This window comes from Aptenodytes patagonicus, chromosome Z (genome assembly GCF_965638725.1).
Source record: "Aptenodytes patagonicus chromosome Z, bAptPat1.pri.cur, whole genome shotgun sequence".
Lineage (NCBI taxonomy): Eukaryota > Metazoa > Chordata > Aves > Sphenisciformes > Spheniscidae > Aptenodytes > Aptenodytes patagonicus.
This window is the reverse complement of record NC_134982.1, coordinates 48,085,262-48,108,264: the sequence shown is the minus strand read 5'-3', so window position 1 is coordinate 48,108,264 and position 23,003 is coordinate 48,085,262. Positions and strand designations below refer to the sequence as shown.

Genomic DNA, 23,003 nt, shown 5'->3' with positions numbered 1-23,003 from the left:
AATAAACTGAAAAGTAGACATTGAATCAGCTTGCTCTTCCTTAAGCATAGTATGGAATGGTATGAAATCCTAAGCCTTGAGAAAGTAAAAGGTGAGAGCACACACCCTCAACTTTTTTTAATGGAGCATCAGATTACCTCATTTTAAGATTCAGTGAGATGACTTACAGAGTGCTGGAAGTGGCCTTTGAAAACAGGGAAAGAGCTTTCTACAAGAAATGAACAGACAAGTGAGCAGTGTGCTTGCCTCCTGATGCTATGGCACGAGGCATGTCACTCAAGGCATGGCTCCAAAGCACACCCAAATAGAAATACTGACAAAAGTCCAGGTACTGTACATGCGTGTTCAGCATGTAGGCTGATACAGCCACTTCATGGAACAGGTTGCATTAGGCCAAGCAGAATGCTAGGGTTTGGGGTGGGGGTTTTTCCACACACACTGAAAAAGGTGGATGTATCGCTGCCAGATATTGAATCTATTAACAGAGAATGAAGATCCACAAGATTTCAGTTGTGCTAGAGTACCTGAACCATAGCATACCTCAACTTAAAACAGCTGCATTGAAAAATGAAATTGTTAGTTTAAAAAGGCAAGAAGTATAGTCAGTATACATGCTGGAAACCTGCTTAACAACTGTAGTTTAACTGAAAAGTAGTACAAGATAAAGGTGCTTAGCATTTTGTCTTTCCTGAAGTTTCCTTGTTTACAAAATAAATTAACAGACTTAACAGACATCATAACAGTCTGTGAATTTCTTATGTGGCTGACTGACAAGTTCAGGCACAGAAACAACTGATATGCCAGCAAAAATTTATACACGTATATGGTAGCTGCCTTCACAAATTCACTTCAATTCAAAATGGGTATTTGGTGACACTGTAGGGTTTTATGTAATAACCTGCATTCACCCTCTACCACTTCTGGGTAGCAACTACAGTCATGTGTTATATGATCTATCTCATTGAAATTTCTCCCCCTAAATTAGCTCATCATGTAATAATTTGTGTCTATTTAAAAAAAAAAAAAAAAAAAAAAACCTGAACCATTGTCCTAAGAAAGCAAACAACTAAATAACCAAATAAACTAAAAGCTTCAAGACTTCTCTATTTTTTGCACCTGTCATAAAGAAAATTGATAGAAAGGGAACAGGGAAAATGGTTACCGACGATGTAATTCAGTCTCAGAGTTCTGATGATCTCATAAACCTTTATGGGTCTGTCAAAAATTCTTGACTGAATTACAGGCATATTATCAATCTCTTTGAATCCATTTTTGTATATGTTATCAGTGTCTGTCTGGCCATTATTCTATGTACAAAACCAAGGTAAAATTAGACTTTGATCATTTCTGCTGGGCTGAAGTTTGCCTTTATTTCTTTCAAGTAAATTTTACACTGGAGAATACTGTTGCTGCTCTCATACATTTCTTTAACCTTCCCAGAAGAAATTCTTAAGGATTTGAAAGTCAAATAAAAATTGAACTTCCTGAAAGATGATAAACAGGAAACATTTTTAGCAACTCTCTACCTTATTTTGTGTATTGGTTGCCAAGTTTTCGGGTTTTCTGCTAATGTTGTAAAGGGAACACATTCACCTACCAAAACAGAGCTTGCACGTACTTGCTCATTTACACTCTCCAGTTGCCAGTACTCACAACACAGGAGACAATGATGACCAACCCTTATGAGCATTTCACTGTTAGCAACAGTTGTTTTAGGTAATAATTGACATATCTGCCTAATTTAGGGTCATAAATACTTGTATTGGGTGTCCATGCCAGGTTCTGGCAGAGTGGGGGCTACAGGGTGGCCTCTGTGGAAAGAAACCAGGGGCTGCCCCATGCTGGACATGGCCAGTTCCAGCCATGGAAGTTCCAGTTCCAATGGACCCACCACAGGACACAGCCGAGCCCCTCACCCAAGTGTGTGGTCCCACTCTAAAAACTTATTTAAGAAAGGGAGAAAAATGCCTGAGAAAGGGGGAGAGAATAAAAAGAGTGAGAAAGAACAGAGGGAACACCAGGGTCCGAGCAGGAGGAGGAGGCATTGCTCCATGGTGGGGCAGATCTCCACACCACAGCTCATGGAAGACCCACACTGCTGCAGATGGATATTCCTGAAGAAAGTGCAGCCCATGGAGACTCCACGCTGGAGCAGAGGAAAGTGTGAGGAGGAAGGAGAAGCAGCTAGAAACCACTGTGTACTGGCTATAACTCCCCCTGCCTCCCTGCACCACTCAGGGCTGGGAGAGGAATCTGGAGTGAAGGAGTGAAGTTGACCTTGGGATAAGGGGGAGGAAAGGTATTGGTTTAATGTTTTTGTTTCTCACTACTCAAATATATATTGACAAATATTATATTATTCTTCCCCAAGCACAGTCTGTTTTGCCCACAATAATAAATGGTAAACAATCTCCCTGTCTTTTATCTCAACCCATGAGCTTTCTTATCCTATTTTCTCCCGATGTCATGCTGAGGAGGGGGAGGGAGTGAGCAGCTGGATGGGCCTTTGGCTATTAGCCAAGCTTAGCCCACCACAACACTTCACAGTATCTTTCTGTTTTCCCTTTTTAGACTGTTCAGACTAATTCAATATTCTAATTCATTAAATAGTTACCTGCCAGTGACTACCATCTTTTGCCCATCTGAGAATCAAACATCAGACACCTATTACTTTAGCAAGGATACAGATGCAATCGCTCTGAATAACATCAGCCATATTGAGTACACCAAAGACCAAACAGTTTGCAGCATTTTAAATCATTTGACAAAACTGTTCCTTTAATTGTATGTTCGGCTTCCAAAGCTGCCCTTGAAATGTTGATTCTGGGAAACTAATTTTATAAACTAAATCAGAAGAGTTTATGTAGCCTACCTCCCAGGTCACTGCAAGTATAAATTAAGTGCCAGCCTCCAGAGAAACAAGGAAACACAATAGACAATGCCAATATTTTTCTTCTTGACCTTTCAGACCGTGCTGACATGATGTTGCTTCCAGCTTTTGCTGTTACATAAAGCAACTCGCACAGCTCCAATTTTTTTCCATAGTTTGTAAGTGAACCATTACCCAGTAGCCTATATTCAGTTTTAGTGGCTTTCAATCCCATTGAATAGGAGACTGCCAGAAGGGAACAGCATTTTTGAGATTTCCAAGAGAAACACTGGTCTCTTAGGACTCAGCCCTGGAAAGACTTACATGCACAGTTAGGGTTACATGCAAAGGCTACCCATAATGCATAGACATGGGTAAGCCTTTGTGCTACAAGGCCTTTAGAAGCAACTGGGAAAATATTTATTGATTTTAACATACCAATGATTGAGGTTAAATTCACCATTCTAGTCCACTGGTTTGAATATACTCATTTTTTCTAGATGCTTGTATTTAATTCCTTTGCCTGTTCAGGACATATGGGGTTTTTATTCCATTATGGTTCCTTTTTACCAGTTAAGTTTTATCTGGTTTGTCCCCTATCTTTGCTATCTGAAAGAGGAGGAGAGGAAGGAGAAAGGAGACCTGCACTGTTTGTGTTGTTGCTAGCATTTCTATGCAGTGTCTGCTTATGACGTGAAGTTAATGATCACCTTTTGTTTCTGTTTCCTTCACATCATTTTTTAACAATTCTTTTCAGATAAACTACCTTACAGTGAAAAGTCAGAAGGGAAAGTTAATTACTGTTTGCATTTCCTCAGAACAGAACATAAGCATGGCCAAACCAGATCTCACATAAGTTTAATCTACTCCAACATTGCCTGTAAATCACCAGTAACAAATGTTTAGATAAAAAGTAGGAATCAGTAAAGAAAAGCCTGACACTTCTCCCTAAACCTCACCCTACTCATCCACCAGGAATCAGGATATTAAGAACCTGAGAAATACAGATGACATCTGAAACTGTGGTTAGGTACCAGCCAACGGTTTTATTTCTCCGTGAACAATAAGTCTCAGAGCAGCTGCGGCAGAGAGCAGTTATGCATCCAACACAAGAAACAATGTTGGTGAGTGCCTGGGAGTCCTTTTCTCAGTCTTTATTATATATTCACACCATGCCTCACACATAATATCCCTTTTAGACAGACATTTATGCTCATAGCAACATGCAGTGTTGTTTATAGAACTCTCCATACTCTTTTTAAAGGAAAAGAGACACTGGGAACAAATGAAGGTTAGTATGTGAATTTGACTGTCAAGATGCACTTCACTTTCACAGAAAAATTAAAGCTATTTGCAGCCTTCTCTTCATCACCACTGGCCAAATCCCCTTTGGGATCATGTCCTCCTTCATATATCAGAATAAATACAAGCAAAATTTAGTCACTTGAAAACTAAAACAAAGAAGCTTGGTCGCCTTTAACTGCTGCTAAGGCATTTTTAGTGATATTACTACTAAAATATTATTGCTAAAAACTGTGAGGAATGTGATTTAATCTGTTAAGAAAAGATTTTAAGACTCTGATAAAATACCTTATAAGCCAAATAAAAAAATATGGAAGAAACATAGTTTGTTTTCTTACTTCAAATGGGAGTTCTGTTATTTCCATATTTCCAGACAAATCCAGTTTTTCCAGACTCTCACAATCACCCAATTCTGGAGGGACTGACTTCAAATTATTGAAACTCACATTGAGCACTTTGAGGTTTTTTAAGCAGCCTGTGAGGGAAAGATAATTAAAATCAGTGCATTAAAAAAAAAATATGAAGGGAGAAAGTAAAAATAAAAGACATACTCAGTTTAGCAAAGAAAAAACTCCTTAATGTCATGATGAGTAAGAGATTAATAAATATTTTCTGCAGAGGTCACTAACATTGGGGGGGGGGGGCAATAGTGCTGTATTGCACCCATATGGACTTCCCTTAATCAGCAATGGTTTTGGCGAGAGTTTGAAAGGAGGCAGCAAAGACTTGCAAAGATCTTGATCCTACCAGGGATGAGATAGCTATTGACCTCAGTTGAAACTCAAGAAGTTGACTTTTGGTTTGGCCACTTTAGAAAACTTGCCTGCTAACTGAAAAGCATCTTAGTATTTTTTATAGAACCTGTTCATTGGGAACAATTGCTCCTACTAAACTTACTACATCAAGAATTCTGCCTTCAGTATCCAGCATTGCATACTTTTGATTATAAAAGATAATGGACATGTGCATTTGTTTCATTTTTTTTTTTATTGCAATTTATCATCCTTGTTGGCTTAATTTTAAGTCCCTTATAACATTGTAGGCTACATTTAGTCACATTGTACTTTCTGTTCCTTTGATTTATAGCATTACATAATCTTCAGTAAAAACAGGCTTAGAAACATTATTAAAATGCAAAATGTATTATACTGGAAAAATGCAAATTGTACTGTGACATAGTCAAAGTAAGGAATTTGAATGTATCAAATAGCTGATGTGTTAGCAAAGGGATCCTTAAATATATACATAACAAAATGAGAACATTCTATGGACAGGTATTCTGTTGGACGATGGAATGGACGATCATAGAATCACAGAATCACAAAATGGTTTCAGTTGGAAGGGACCTTCAAAGATCATCTGCTTCAAAGCCCCATCCAACCTGACATTGAACACTTCCCATGATGAGGCATCCACAACTTCTCTGGCAAACCTGTTCCAGTGTCTCACCACACTCATCGTAAAAAAATTCTTCCTTATGTCCAATCTAAATCTACACTCTCTTAGTTTAAAACCATTACCTCTTGTCCTGTCACTACATGCCCTGGTAAAAAGTCTTTCTCCATCTTTCTTATAAGCCTGCTTTGTATATTGAAAGGCTGCAATAAGGTGTCCACAGAGCTTTCTCTTCTCCAATCACACCAAATCACACAGCATTTTACATAAACCCAAGAGTCTCCTTTGGACACAACATTGTCTTCAAATGATGGCTGGAGCACCCAAATCTTTCTCATAGGTGACAGACAAACCCTATATGGTAAGAACTCCATTATATTAATCTCTACAGGTTGCAATAGAGAAAAATATAGAAGCTTCCACTCAGCTTCCTCCCAGTTTTAGCTCTGCCAGAAATAGAAACTGAGGTGGTATTTCAAAATTCAGCTGTCCTTTTAGGAAGGTAACCTTGTCTTTCCTATTCTCTGTGAAGTGCTGTTTTAGTTAAAATAGCAGAAGCAAAATTTTCTGTAAGACTACAACAGGCATTCTTTTGGCAGTACATTACTGTCCCATAAGGGTCATTGGGGCTGGTGCAAGAGACTAATAGAAGCAAGCTAATGGTGTAAATGTGTGAACTGCTTTATTTCCTGATTTTTAAGCACATAAAAGTAATAAAAGTTTAGCCTACCCATGATGAAACCCCACCGTGTTTAGTATCATGATGTAGATAAATGAAGGTATTACATCACATGCTAAGTGGCATAAACATCAACTTACCACCTCATTGCAACAAAATAGTCATTGAAGCAGAAATGCCTTTAAAATAAAATAGAGAATCAGAGAATCGCAAATCAATTCCTCATCCAATTAATCCCTCAGTGATGGATAACAAATCCCATTGTAATGAAAAGGGAACTACTTACTCATTAGCACTGAAATGTTTTGTATTTTCTTTCAGCAATGGGATATGGTACTGGGTCTGTCTGGAATTGAGTAAATTTTCTTCATAGCAGCCCGTACGGTGCTCTGTTTTGGATTTGTGACCAAACAGTGGTGATAACACAACAATGTTTTTGCTATTGCTGAGCAGTGCTTACACAGGATGAAGGCCTTCTCTTATTTCTCACTGTGCTGTCCCAGTGAGTCAGCTAGGGGTGGGCAAGAGGCTGGGAGGGGACAGGACTGAGGCATGGGACCCGAATTGACCAAAGGAATATACTATAACATTTAACATGATGTTCAGCAGTAAAAGCTGGGGGTGGGGGAGGAAGGGGGGGGGGCAGTTTTCCAAGGTGGCTATTGCTCAGGGACTGGCTGGGCATTGGTCAACTGGTGCTGAGTGATTGCTTTTGCATCACTTCTTTGTTTGTTTGCTTGTTTGTTTTTCTTCACTTACTAAACTGTCTTCATCCTGACACAGGAGTTTTCTCACTTTTGCCCTTCCAGTTCTCTCCCCATCCTGCTGTGGGAGACTGAGCAAGCAGCTGCAGGAGGCTGAGCAAGCTGTGTTTGGCTTAGCTGCCTATGAGCGTTAACCCACAACAGATGTATTTGCTAACTTTTCAGCCACTGAAATTTCTACCTCTCAGTTCCATTAGTAGCTGGAGAACTAATGTAGACAAGGCATCTAGTGTCACCAACATTCTATTCACCCTCTTGTCTAACTCTGCTCAGATGATGCATCTCTGGTGCATAACTAGGAGACATGGAGCAGAATTGCTTACAAAAAAACATCACAAAAACTTAACAGCCTTTCTGGGCAGGGTGATGGAGACAAGCACAGCTTCCCTTTCTGACTTTCCTGCCTTCTGTAACCATGGCTTTTCAAGATTTTTTCTCCTTTCACAGTTTCTAACATGTATGTCAACATTCACAATATGGTTTGTCCCAGCTTGCAGGTATGAGAAAACAAATAAGTAGAAGATGCATCACATTTTTTTTTGTCATATATAATCTCTCTCTAATCTGACAGAAGCACACTACAGAATCTACAGTCAATTGCCAGCAATTGCTGTAGCTAAGATTATGAAAATTACTGGAAAAAGTTATGAGTCTTACAACTGAATTTAATTCTGATAACAAACTCAGGACAACATAGATGAGCAGGATACAGTTCACCGAGATCTGCCTGCAGGGAGCAATCTCTTCCAAATCTGTGTAACGGCTGTTTTTTCACCTCTGGGCTCTCCAGTGGATTAAGTTATGCCACATGACTCCTGAGCAGTAGTCAAGCATTAACCGTCCCTCTAGGACTGTAAGACATACATAGGACTCGCCAGGACCTCCTGGATAAAACCCTTACACCACCAATTCACATAATCCCATCTTTTTATTTCATAGAATCATAGAATAGTTTGGGTTGGAAGGGACCTTTAAAGGTCATCTAGTCCAACCACCCTGCAATGACCAGGGACATCTTCAACTAGATCAGGTTGCTCAGAGCCCCATCCAACCTGACTTTGAATGTTTCCAGGGATGGGGCATCCACCACCTCTCTCAGCAACACATTCAACAACTCTTTATCACATTCTGTCTTAAAAGTAGTTTGGTTTTTTACATCCACTGCTTTTATGGAAAAACAAAGTTACAGAGTTTCATCCTTTTCATGATTTGGAATGGTCTTCAGATTGCCAGTCTGAATTTATTCATAGAAGTTTTATGACCACTAATTCTTTGCCAATTTTATCTTTAAATAGCTCTTTTCCTTCCCTGGTGTTTACTTCTCTGATGTTTTCATAGGTAGCAGACATATCAGAATTTATTTTACTAGCCTGAATAAACCAATTCTTCTAATCTCCTCTCACAACATAAAAATTCCCCTCCTCAAATGGTCTAATAGACTTCTTTTGCATCTGTTCCCATCTGAAATAACTTTTCTTTAATCTGGGTGACCACAACTTTATGTATGTATCATACTGGATTGTCCTTCTGTGACGTTAGATTAGGAATTTCATTTCTTCAATTATTTGCATTTAATGAGCTCATGACTTGCTGTACAAATTATTAGCTCCTGAGTACATGACCTTGAACTCTGCAACCATGAATTTAATCTCTCTACTTTTTTGGAACCCCACCTGCTCATCCAGCTTTTCATATTTCATCCTGTTTGTGCAGTAACAATAACACCCAAACTGTGTCATCAGAAAATTTCAGTAGCCCAGTTCCTCAAAATAATTAAGAAATAAGCTCAAGACTGATCCTTGAGAAACTCCACAAGTGATCTTCCTCCTGGCCAATAGCTTCTCTTTCCAAATGAGTGCCTTGTTGCCTCTGCTTTAGCAAGTCTTTTGCTCATTTTTACAATTCTTGCATCAAAGTCCATTTTCTTAGATTCAGATATTCATTTTGCATAGTTCACTGTATCAAACACTTTATGGGGTAGCAGATAGACAAGATCTACTGTATCAAACACTTTATGGGGTAGCAGATAGACAAGATCTACTACTTGAAGCTCAATCATCTTCTCAAAAGAAAGACAGAAACCAAATGAGTTGGGCACAACTTGCTTTTCTTTTACAAATTTTTAATTTCAACCTAGTTTCCATTCAGCTCCACGTCTCTAATTACTCCTTCCTCTAAAAAAAAATTTAAAATTCTTACGAGCAACAATCTACACAGGGATAGAATTAGGTTATGTGAGTTGCCTGAATGGTAATCCAGGTTACAGACAGATCTTTTCCTTTCTCAAACAAAAGGGGTAAGACTGTCACTCTCCTTTTCCCCTAGACCTGTTAAACAAGGCTGCTAGGCTATTTTTGTCAGAGAAAGAGCACAAATATGCAACTATAAGACACCATTCATGACAATTCAAGATTCTCAAATCCAGGTATCTTGGCTGAAGGAGTGCAAAATTGGGGCACAATGAATCCCTAAATAACCTTTAAATGCCATAGGCATTGTCAGTAAGATTCCAGCCATTCTCACCCACATTTGGAGTTTATTGCAATAACAGCTCAGGGACTGGGGGAGTGTGAGGGGGTGGTAAGGCAGTATGAACAACTTTCACTACCCTGTAATCTGTATTTAGGGGCTTATTTATACCTTCTTAGTGCAGAAGTTCTTCACACTCTCAGGTATGGTGCCCAGCCACAACCAGGCTTAATGAGCATGCAGTACAGCCATTGAGGCAGCCTTACGAGGGGACAGAGGAGGTGACACCCCCTTCACAGCTGCACAAATTTACAGCAGGATTTGACCTCCACACCTGCCACCTATACATTCAAATAATACTCAAGCACAACTTCTCAATTAAAAGTTGTAATAATAAAATTGTTGATGCTACAACACTGTTGTTAACTATGCTTAATGGCACTAAATTTTCAGTTCTATAAAAAATGCAAATTAGGGAGTTAAACAGCTGACATCTCTGTGTTTTCCAAGGAGAGGCAGTAAAAGCAGTGATAAAATCCATGGCTTCCCTGGCAGTTTCACAATTAAGAATATTTTAAGTGGGAGCTGCAATGCCATAGTTGTTGCCTAAGATAGCTTTTATTCCCAGTTTAATTTTTTAATTCATTATTTAAAAAAATTAAACCAGTAAGTAAACTCTATAACTTCTGATGGGCAATGCAGCATAGTAATAATGGTAATGCAACTTCACCGTTTAGACAAGCCTACATTAGTGCTCCTAACAAGGTGTCAGAGACAAAATACAGATGGTTACAGAGAGCCTTTATTATCTAAGGATCTCATTCAATGCAAATGCAGATCCACTTGTATAAACTGGAGTAAAATGCAAAACAAATTTTTGCATTGATCTGCAATGATCTGATAGCAGCTTCCTATGGGCGAAGACAAATACTCTTCTATTTCCAGTCTTCTCTGCTGAATCAGTGACATTGCCTTTGATTTATCTGAAAGGAGATATTGATGTTCAAGTTTACAGGTAACAGTTAAAACATCAATTTTTATTTTTTTTTACTTCTTATCAAAGCATCCAAGGAGGGATGAAGACTTCCTGAACTACTTCTGCATAACAAAAATGCTAAACCTTTTTTTGCCACTAGGGCTTATAAAAGCTGTAGCATAGTAACACATTGACCCTGGGCTAGTAGAATTTCATTCTTTCTCCAACCTTCATATGTTCAATTGAAAAAATGTAAACATGCTGAGAGAAATTGCAAGTGACTACTACAAACAAAAAATAAAAAAGATAAAGCTGGGATCTCAGTCTGTGGTCAGAAGAGTATTAGTACAAGGCGGGGGAGGGGGGAAGAAGGTTTTCCTGTAGCAAAATAGAGGTAGAAAAACATGAAGAAGTTCTTGTGGGCTGAATGGTAGAGAGAGATACCTTCAGGGGAAAAAATGTCGTGTGAGAGTTTACTGAAAGGGCTGAAGGAAATTAATGAAAACAAAATGCAATGAGCTGAACTGAAGATATTTTGGTAGACCAGAAATTCTATAGAAGAGTATGTGACTTCCATTTTTTCATGTGAGCAGGTAAGCTGAAACATGGACTCTGATCTCCCTGGGGATCCCCAGAAAAGGGTGTATGTCCCAAGGGCAAAATGGAGTATAAGCTCAGTCTCCAGACTGGAAAACACTTTCTGAGTATCACAAATAAACATGGAGTAAACTGTTTGGGAAGGGTGGAACAGTACATTTTGACCACCTTGGAAACTGAAAAAGCTTCTCCTTGGGTAAAACTTCGCCATCATAGCCAGAATGGTGTGCACAGCCTCCAACATTCCCACTGTGACCCAAGTGAAGACTGAGAAATAAACCACAGAGTTTGCTAATACTAATCTGCTGTGTGCAGAAGGAGTGTGTTCTAACATTGTTATATATAATGTAGTCACATAAAGCAATGTGACAAAGTCAATAGATAGGAATCTTTGGGCAAAAATAATTTATGTAATGAGTAGTTTCCACAGCAGTGTTTATAGTCTAAGCTCAGTACCCAATGGCACTATTTAAAATCCTTTCAAGAAATTCAGCTTAATAAAGTACTAGCCTTTGCAAGATCCAATGATGTTGAAATTTGTTAAAGCAGTATGTTTGTATTAGATTTTAGTGCAATATTCCCATTTTTGATAGCTTAAGCAGATCAATAAAAAAGATTATTTCCTCTCTAGATTGTCCAATAAAAAGTACAATTTTGTACTTTTGTGATGCACTAACCAAGGGTTAAATTTTGAGGAGCTTACCAGCTGTACCAGTATGAGCAAGCCATCATTTGAGCAGCTAGTCTTAAAGCAACAAGCACCCTCTTAAAAACAGTCAACGTGCAACAGAGGTCTTTAATACTGCCCCTTCAAATGGGGAATATAAACAAAATTTTCCTCAGTTGTATACCAGATTGAGCTGTTGGACAGATAATATTAAATACTGAATAAATGGCAAGGGCAAGAGTTGAGTCTGCAATTCCTCAGAACCAGACTGCATTTAAACTGAGAATATGTATTTTCTTGGAAACTCACACATCAGCACACTGGGAGTCTTATTAATAGAAAAAGCTATTTTAGGTATCTAGAAGTCATTTAAAACCATATTACTTATAGTTTTCCCCTCTGAGTTCTAGGAAATTGGATTAATGGTATGCACAAATGACATTTTATACTGTGAGGTAGGGAAGAGACAAAAAAAATCCCTGTGATTTCTTATTAAAATATGTCTCAAAAGCACAGTTATTTTTCCTCTTAGATATTTGGCATATCAAAAATGTGACAGAACATAATGAGGTACAAAGATTTTATTAAAAGCTCTTTGAGATGTTTCATGAATAATTCATGGGACAAAAAATCCTGATATAGCCTCACTATCCCATCCCAGCACAAAAGCTTTGGGATCACATGAAAATGCAGTTCACTACTTCCTATGTGAATATGGGAATATATTCTATTGGATATTTTCAGTTATAGCAATTACTAATGCGCTAGCACTAACTGATATACAGCAACTGCACTGAAGCCATGCAGTCAGAGCCAGAACTGCAAACTCACCCAGAAGCCATCGCCAAAGAAAATCCCCTGGCTACACCCCTGCTCATGATTTTTTCTGTTATTCCTAGGAAAACCAGACCTGACAACTTTGAGACAGACAACTCCATTTTGCAGTTTTCTTTATTTTTGTTTGCTTGCTTCCCATGAAAATATTTGCTATTCTACAAAAAGAATCAAATCAAAAGTATTCTCATCTGTCTTCTGATCCAAATTTGATCTGTTCAAGTGCATAGGTGATTATAGCTAAGAGTGTGATTTGAAATATCTGAGAATGGATTCAAGTCTTTCTTCTCTCTGATTCAGAGTAGAGCATTCCCTTCTAAATCAAGTAAAACACGAACATGAACTTCAGTTCCTGCAGATGTTTTAGTCTAGACACTGCTACCGCAGCGATGCTTTTTTTCACTGAAAATATTCTTATCATCTCCTGTTCTCTCACACCTTTAAAGCCCTTTTGCAAGAATCAAAAGTAGTCTGAACATGGCTCACCAGTTTAGCTTCTGCTGGATGATTTGTTGGTTGAAACTTGGTTTCAATTCTGTCTGAAGATTAAAGACTCAACAGCATGCGTGTCACTGCCAGCTTCAACCATCTGTCATTACTCTCAAGTATGTTTTAGCTGTGATATTTACCTACTTGCTGCTGGTTTGTAAACAGAACACAAAATGATGAATACCTTAGCACTTAACCTTTCCAGAGACCTTACCTTCTGATTTAGCACCCAGCCCTCACTCCTTGCTTAGATAGAGCTCCCAAACCAAACCCACATCGATTATTTCCCTGTGATAATTTAGCAGCTAGATGAAAGCATGAAAGGTTTCATTTTGAAGCAGCATCCAAAAACTTTGAAATATCTAAGACCTTTCATAATAATGTCTTATTAAAATAATGAACATTTCCAATACATATTAGTGTTTATGTCTGTATGCATATATAGTACATGAAATAAAAGCATAGCCATTTGCAAGCATACCACCTTACAGGTCAACAAAGAGAGCATTATACAAATTGAGATAAAAACTTCTCTGGAATTTATGCCATAACAACAAGGGCAGCTCCATTGCATTACTAATAGCTGGTCTATCAACACAGGACATTCACTAAGACTGAAAATCATTAGGTAGGTTTGGCAAAAAAGTGCTGAACAGTTTAGTTGCACAGTCCTGAAGTGGCTTTTTTGTATTATTTCTTTTTAAACTACATCAGTGAATCTGTGTCTTTGGATAGGCTAGAATTACTGCTGTGATGTAGAATTACTGTATAAATAGCATCTATGGCTAACCAAATTTGTTAATTCAGTCATGCAGTGTCTCAAAAGGAAAGGTTCAAATCCAGGTTTCTCCAGATGAGTGTTTAGTACAGTCATGCCCGCTCTCATTTAATCAATCTTGAAAAAAAGATTTCTTTTCCTCACTGTTAAGAGGAGGATGGTGAGTGCTGTAACATTGTGTCTGAGGCAGGACCTACAACAAACAGTTTTCTAATATTCACTGGCCCTTCCAGTCAAACATTTACATTAAAAAGGAGCAACAAAAACATTGAAAAGAAGAAAGCAACACCTTGGGTATAAGCTAGAGGGATGAGTATACTGGAGGGAAAGTTGATAAATGGGAATAACATGAAAGCTACTGATGAGCACAAATAACATCATGTAAAGAAAGCAATTGAAAGAACAGTGATTTCCACTAGAAGCATTTGAAACTTTCTTCCTTGTTTCCCAAGAAAGGTCTGATATGGCTTCTACATTACCCTCTACAGAGAATTGGTTAAGCTAGAATGGTCTGGTTTTGTGCCTTTATTCTGGAAACAGACTTTATTAGCATTCATAATCACTTGTTCTTGTGGATCATTTTCATTAACGATGCACAATATTACAAGAAGAAAGAAAAAATCTTTCTTAGCCTTTACCTGCCTCGATTGTTAAGCAGCGACCCCTTAAAACCTTAAAACCTCATGTTTAATGGTTTAGGGTAGCCTCTGGAAGGGAACTATGTCCTTTTCCCTTTCTTTCACACCACCTGGTAGAAGGTGTTTGTCCATTAAACTCACTGACCCATCTGAGTTCCACAGTAAAACTGCTGACAAAACAGTTAGTGTTTATTTTATGTCATTATCTCCTGCTTGTGCCTTGTTTATGATTTGTTAGTGTATTTAGCTGCCAGGTTGAAACTATAAAATATATCTCGATGTCAGTGGAAAATTTTCTGTGTAAAATATAACATTAGTAAATAAATCAAAAGTATTAGTGTTGCTCTACTAATACAGTAGAAAAAGAGTAGAAAAGTCTAGAAAAGTCTAGCACTGATTTCTGTGTTTCAGGATGCTCTCTCTCTTCCTGCTTTTCTTAGTTAATTATGGAGGTGGAGGTTTTAGTCTTCATCTCTTTTTTTTTTTTAATTGTACATAAGGAATACCAGTCATAGGGAAAGCTTAGGACTACTACATTTAAAAACAAAGGCTGAGGTATTAGTACACCTGGGTGCATGGACTCGACCTCGGGGGCCTCATAGTGGACCCAGCTTCTTCAGCTCTCGAAGATACCACCAGTTACAGCAACACTCTTCCTTGTAAGAGCAGTAAATCCCTCTCAAAACATTACAGTCTTTCAAACAAGCTTTTTATATTGTAAGATCAGAAAACACAGGAGAGCCAAACACTAAAATTCTTGTTATTATGTAGCTTAAAATAACAAAGGCCAAAGTATGTAAATCTTAAGAATTTGTTTCTCTGAAAACCCTGATGACATGTTGGATGTACCACTTTATTAAATGTGGATCATTACTGAACTTATTATAAAATTCAAAAGATGGATTTTATGCAACATTATATTTTTTATTCCTTTTTACCACAATCTTATGTTTCAATTCATCTTGTTTGAGGTTTACAATTCTGTAATACTTCTATTTTTCTTAACCTGTAAGGAACATAAAGCACCACTTGTTCTCAGGAAGAACTCTCCACCTACTTGAATACGAGCAAAAACTGCCTTATAGTCAGATAACAAAAATGTGCCAGTTTTTTCCCATGTTTGAGCCATACTACACACATGGTATTGCATACAATTCAGCAAGTATAATTACAGCCAGAGAGCTGTAAAAATTTAGAGGGGACTGTTCCCTGGAGACAAGCGAGAAGACAATTATCAGTAAATTAATAAGAATATCCATGAATACTCATTTCCCTGCAATACAGTTAAATGGCATAAGTATAAATAGCTGAATATCTTGAACCAACTTACCAATTTCCACTGGGAGATGGTTGATTTGATTTTTTGATAACTCCAGTACTCTCAGATCTTGAAATAATGCAATGTAGGCTGGAATGGTTTGTATCAAAGTATTGTACACATGCCATTCTTTCAGATAGATCTGTTCTTTCAGAGAATCTGGGAATTCCTGTAAATGAAATAAGAACAGGTAAATAGAAAGCATCAAGTTAGAATTTTGTTCTACCATGTTTCTAAATACAGGGAGGGGAAAATTCCACAGCCAAACCTCAACACTTTGCCTCAATTATCTTGATGTAGAACAGCAGTTTGCCAAACCCTCATAGGAGCTGTTTGCTTGTGAAGACTGTTGCAGCTGTCTGTCACCACATATTTATTTTTTAACTGCTAATGCAATCATTTTGCTCTAAAACTGAAACCCATCTGAAGCATTCAACCTGTTTGGTGTCTCCCATATTATCTCCTTTTTCCAGCTGGAGGATTTTTTAAAAACACATTTCAGTGCTTTAATTCACACATCAAGATATAGTAAAATGCAACACAGAACAGAAGAGTGGGTGTATGGAGAATATCTAAATAGGGTTTGCCACAAAAAAAAAAAAAATTAATACCTGCCAATGTTTCAAAATTTTTTTGCCAAGATGGAACACAGTCCAAGGAACAGAAACATTTCAGATAAGATACACACATATCACCTTTTGAAAGTATTTTTTCAAGTAAGTGACTTGAAGTAACTTCCTAAGTTATTTCAGCAATGTTTGAAAAATTTTACTGAATTTCTTTAGGAAGAATAAAAATACTCAATTTTAAAATCAGTCCACAACTGCAAGTAATTCTTGCTTTAGTTGTGCAGAATCTTTTTCTTTAAGAATTCTAATATTGTCCCAAATACACAGCAAATAAATTTGCTTCTGAGTAATTTTCAGACTATTCTGTTTGTCCAAAATCTCAAATGTATAACAGTTACTGAAACTAAAAAGTTTTAAAGCCTTTAATTCCTACAAAATTGCTTTAGTTGATTGGTATTCAGCTCAGATGTACACATCTCTGTTTGAATTATGTCATCAAATTCCTTGAACTTGAAACAGACAAAAATCAATTCGTGAAGTTAAAGGTCAGATCATTTAAACTCCACTTTCTAAAGCAGCACATAATTTACCAGTCTGTCCTGGGTTTCATATCACTGTGCATTGGTAACATCTGGAATAAATAATCTGGATGAGGTGCTATCACTAACTTTTCTCTATAAAAAGAGATGTAAGTGTTTCAGCCTTTAATTCCTTTATAACTTCCAAATTTGTTTCCTGTGCATGAAGAATACAACAGAGTAGGAATTACTGTTTTTATACAGAGAACATTGCCCACTTCTTTTTTTTTCTTTCTAGATTTCATAGATCCCCAAGACATTAACAAGAGTAAAGCATTTTAATTGGTTTTTTTATTAATTCTGAAATTCTGAAGTAGAAATAGTGCTACTTAACTCTTAGCTAAATTAAAACATCTAGTTGTTATTAGAGATATACTGGACTGTTGATCACAAGCTGTTCTTTGTTTGGTTGTTACTGCCTCTAATTTCAGTTCTTTTCAAATTTACACAAGCAGACACTTAGCCTATAGATGTAGTTCTGCCTTGCTACCTGCCCTTCCATATTTGATATGGATCGTTCCATTTCTTGCTTCATTTTCCCACTAGGTGTATACTGCATTGTGATCCATCTTCTATATTTGTCAGTTTATGGCAGTTAAAAAATAAAGTGCCTGAAATACCTCAGGGCTGGTAATGAGAAATCTCTCCAACTTTCTGGAGTGGGTTTCCACTCCACCTTTGGTGCTGCACATTTTTCTGCAACAAAATAAAAGAATAAATACCAACTGGAAATTCAATTAGTATTGTCTTTCCCACCTGTACAGAATTGAAAATGCAGCACATACATAGAGGATAGCATTTAGTTGGAGTGTCATAGACGCCACTGTCGGGAAGAACCCTGATTCACAGAGAAAGCAGATGCAGAATAGTCATACTGGAGGGAAAAAGATGGCTGGATAACAGATACCATTTGCCACTCTATTTCTTCACAGTTCAGGTCTGCCTTTGTCTTTCTACTGACCTACTGGTTTTTTGCACCTTGTCACAACAGACCAGCTCCAGCTCCTCACTGACAGATACAGCAGGGAGCAAAGGGGAATGCTTGCCCCTGTGAAGCCAACAGCCTTGCTGTTCTCCCAGACTGAAGGGAGTATACCACAAACAACTTCTTCATACATTGAAAACAGTGCAGCACACAAAGCACTTTCTCAGATTAAGATCAAACACCTTCATAATTTTTAAAAAATTAAGCCAAAATATTTTTTTTAATTCTTTAATATGATAAATTTTTTAAAATCTTTACTTCTGTATTAAGGGTAGTTTAAAGCACCAAGATATTCTTGTGCAGCAACTGAAATAAATTCAGACATGACTTCAAAAGAATGGAATGAGGTTCTATTCTTCTACCAATTGCCCTGACTTACTTTTCTTTCTTGAGATTATTTCTTTATATCTTACAATCATATTTACAATTTGCAAATGTAAGTTTACAAATGCTTTGCTATAATGTGTTTTTTTAGCATTCTCCATTTTACAATACATTTTATTTGTGTTGCTGAAACATAAATTGATGTGATATTTTACTTCATTTACAAACTAGATAGGAATGGGGACTGAAATTTGTACAAGCTTTACGTTTGCTTTACTCTCCGATTCCCTTGTGTTCTTTTGTAATCTTCTGCTGCCACGCTAAAGCTGGCAGCCTGCTGATAAATTGCTCCATGAAGACTGACACTTGGAGGATAGCCAGTCTTTTGCCTTTAACAGCAAAACAATACGTCAAACTCCTTTGATTTTTGGGAGGGGGAAAAAAAGTATTAAAAGGAAATAAATAGCAAACCTACAACCATTGCTGATCATACTATTTCTAATTAGGAGACAATTTACCTGCTAAATATGAGCCTGAACTAAAACTGTGATCAAAGCTCTGAGAAGTTTCAATTCTGTTTCTTTTCCAGCTCTGTAGTTTTATGTGTCATGGACCAAACCAAAACCTTGGATCCAAATCTTCCTCACCTTTGAGAAAGTTTGGAGCTAGTTCCAAAACTAATATGTCTCAGGGCCACCTGTATTACCTGACTGGGTCAGGAATTTTATACTTTTTTGGGGAAAAAAAAATCTCTGGAAGTTAAATAAGCGCAAGAGAGATTTTCTCTGTCCATTCAATGGCGCAATTCTACTTGACCCTTTGTGGCAAATAAATACCTCACTGTCACTAACAGTTGGGAATAACAAATGGAAATTCTCTGTTCTCTATGAAAATACACAGCATGTTAGATGATAAAACTGGGAGAATAAATACAAATGTAGTAATTAATTTGCTGCCTTTTTCCGTGAAGAAATGATATGCAAGAAGGTCATGATTTACAAGTAAAGAATTTTACCATCACTCATTCATTTACTTGTTGTGCACATTTGACATTAAAGTTGTTTAAAGTAGGTATGCATCCAGATCTTCTGCTTAGGTAAAGCAGCACAGCCAAGAACAGTCCTGCTCTGAACATCATCACCTTTCCTTTGCCAATATTGATATCACAGATTCAAAAATTTTTTTCCTGAATATTTTCTGAAAATCATTTAAAATTCACTGATCCACTAGAGAATAAACATTCATTATTTAGGAGCAGAAAGTAAACACTCAGAGGGGAAAAACAGAGTTAAAGTGAATTCATTGAAAAATTCATATGAATATTCATGGCATTATTTTGCCACCGTTTTCATTCTGCTCTAATAGCCGTGCTATTTCTCTGAAGAACTAATTTAATTCAGTAGATACATGTTTACATGTACAAAGGATCTCAATTAAGTGTTTCATCCACTCTCCATCATTCTCTACTAAGCAACTGATTCAAACACACAATTCAAGAGTCCAAAGTCTTTATACAGCTCCTTTTCATGGTGGTTTTGCCTGGAAAACTCTCAGATAAATAAAAAGATTTTCTGAAATATACCTTGGGAACCTCAAATTACTCGTGACACAGTACACCGTTCTCATGCTGTCAAGTCTCAAGGGTTTTGCAAACACAGGAGGATTTAGGAGACTTGCTGCTGGGGCAATACAACTGGGTTCTCTCCATTTTTTATAAAGAGAAGAGAAAAGCCTGTCTGATTTCATTCACATCAGATTATGAAACTAGTCCATTTGTTATTATAAGACCTTTTCTTTCCTAAATACAAATATTAACTCATTATTTTTCCCAGCTGGAAGAAATGCACCACACAGGGATGTAGACACTTGAGTCATAAATGGTTGGTTTGTAAAAGAGGAGGCAAGGACCACTGAACCTTAATGATGTTGTCCCACAGCCTCTTCCAGATGGAGCTCTGACAGGGTAAAACTATGTAATCACTGCAGTTATCAACCACTGTCCACAGCCAGAAGCTAACCACCCTGGACAGGCATGGCCAAACCAGTACCTGTGGAGGACTTTCAGGTTCAGAAGGAATCAGTGAGTATATGTTCTTCAATCATAAAGGCTTGATACTAATCCTACTTACAGTGCCATCATTCAGAGATTTCCATTTAGTGTGACCGCACTTTTAGAAAACCATTGTGACTTGAGATGTCTAGAGGCTTAAACTGCATGTCTCAAAAAATTAGCCTAAAAGTGAACAATAACTAAGAATTAATGATCCACAAGGAATTATGGATCTGCATAAACAGAATACAATTCCTCAGAATTCATATACTGTAAAATCAATCCCCACTCTCTTTAGCTAGTACTCTGTGCCTACTCTGTAACCTAATATTCATTGTATGAGCTTTATCTTTCCTCAGATATGTTAAAATAATTACAAGTACAAGGAACAGTAGGTCTCCACCTAATGAAAATACATTATCTTTCAATGACATTTGAGAGGTGGGAAAAAAAGTGACACAGAGGTCCTGAAGGAGGGAATTCCTATTAGGAATTCATAATGTGTGGTCTGCTCTGATTTTCTCCCTTACAAAGGTTCTCAGAAGGAGATCTGAGATGATTTTCAAAAGAGCACTATCCAGGTAATTTTCAAAATAATTGTCCAAGCTACCAGTACATGATGGAGTGTTTTACAAAACCCATTTTTAACCTCATACTCAATAATGCAGAATCAGTGAGCCAGATTCACTGCATGGATATGGAGCATGAGGCAATAGCATCTTTGTAACATGTCTACATTTTTATCATCTAGACAGCCTGGACACTGATTAGTGCCCAACACAAGCTACCATTCTAACTGACTGCAATACTGCAAATAACACCATTAGTTCATTGGTGGACTCAGCTCATTTGCTGATGAAGATTTCAGTGAGAGCCCTTACACTGAGACCTATAGGAAGGATGTGGTAAAGCTACTTGCTTTGATCTTGACAAATCCCTATGCTGGGGATTACTCCTCTGTGAGACTTAACTTCACAGTGTCCAGAAAGAGAACTGGTACAGCCCAGAAGCAAGACCAGTTCTCAAAATTAAATCTGTAAGTCATACCAGCAACCTACTCAGATTTAGCTATCAACTGTCTAGAGGATATATTACTGCTTCTATATTACTGCTTCATTGATGAGAGGAAAGGGGAAACATAATAGAAACACTTATCAGCTAAAAGCAAGTGAGATAGAGGATTCAGCAGCTAGTTCCCAAATGGACACTTCACAGGGCTGTGCTGTTTGCTGCTGCCAATGGTTAGTGGCCAGCCAACAGCAAACCAAGCTGTTTATGTGCCTGTAAAACTGCACAGACAATCCCAGCTCTGACTTCTCCTAGCATCTGAGTGCTTAATCCTCCAAACTTTCAACTCATGGATGTATTTGTGTGCAAAACACATTACAAAAACTAAACCGCAGTTGATACCACAGCTCCCAGCTACGTAACATACAGGCTTCTCTGAGAAAACTGTCACATGTCCACAGATCTTTTCACGTGCAAATTGTCAGCCTGTGCAGCTATAGCTGTATAGTCTGCAAATTCATTTTGCCTAAGTGCACTTATTTGTGAGAGAGTAATAGGGGAAAAGAGTGTCATGTCTGATTCTGTCTTTGGTTTAGAAGCAGCAGTTGAGATTTAAAAAAGCAAAATAAGTGATATGATTTTTATAACCGAAATAGTTTTTACAAAATTTCTGCAATAAGGGGAAATAGACTTCTTTCAGAACTTTGTCAAGTGGATTTTTACATTTTTAAAATAATTTTTACCTGTTAGAGACTGGCAATTTTCTTTGATTTTGAAGGAGCATTGGTCTTCTCTAAATAAAGCAGCTTTGATTTTATCTTTGTCTGTAGACACCTGAACTATGTCACAGTATCTTGTTGAAACAGGAACTCCACTTTAACCAGGCTAGAGCTGGACAATGAGGCACAGTGTTTGGGCGATATGGCCACAGTGAGCATATGATATGGAGACAGAATGAAAGTGCATGGTGGTTAGGAGTGTACTGCTCAAGGTGACATAATGTACATAACAGTACACGGATATCTCTTAAATGTGGTCTTTCAGCATGTCAAATTGAAATAAAATGATCTGGAAAGCAGAGCAAATTGTGTATGTTTGATTTTGCCTCCTAATGTGAAGCCTTGTTTATGGTGTTAAAGGAAAACATTAATGGTTTGGCAAAAGAGAATAAGCAACAGAAAAGTTTAGTTATGCAGCTCTCTGCTCCCTGATGCACTGAAAATATTTGCACTTGCTACTATATCAGTGTCTAAGAAGCTGTAATATCTCTTTTTTTTCTCCTAGCATATCTACAAAGTTTACAACACAGGAAAGTGTGCACTATAAGACTACACAGCTTTAATATAATTTTCTATATCCAAAGTTCTTGAAAGATGAGATGTGATAGCTCTCCAGCAACCAATCCTACCACATGAATGATTGGCACCAGTTGAAGAAATAGTCTCCTTACTAAAGCTGGATGGGAACCAGTGTTTTCTATTTTCCAGAAATTTAATCTATTTTATGTTTATTCAGAAAAGAACTAAAGCTAGAAAAAAACAAAAGTTGAAAAAGAAAGTGCCTTTATATTCAAGATCAAATCTGGGACAAAATTAAATTTCAGGTCAATCAAAAAATTTGTTTTAGTAAAATTTATCCACTTTATCAATTTACTTTTTAACTTACATTTTTTGTAATGAAAATCTCAAAAATATATTTCAAAATTATAAACTAC

At 37.3% G+C, this 23,003-nt stretch overlaps 1 protein-coding gene across 10 annotated transcripts in view; it reads right to left on the bottom strand.

Annotated features, from left to right (window-relative positions):
- The window catches only part of LRRC2 (leucine rich repeat containing 2), a 72,274-nt gene that overhangs the window by 28,130 nt on the left and 21,141 nt on the right, over positions 1–23,003 (bottom strand). For 9 of the 10 annotated variants that reach the window (XM_076362584.1, XM_076362581.1, XM_076362583.1 and 6 more), the window contains 2 exons: positions 15,788–15,944; positions 4,510–4,646 (listed from right to left, as the gene is read on the bottom strand). In XM_076362584.1, the coding sequence (XP_076218699.1) occupies positions 4,510–4,646; positions 15,788–15,944 (294 nt within the window). Of the gene's footprint in view, positions 1–4,509; positions 4,647–15,787; positions 15,945–17,542; positions 17,619–23,003 lie in introns of all 10 variants that reach the window. The other variant, XM_076362591.1, reaches the window with a different exon arrangement.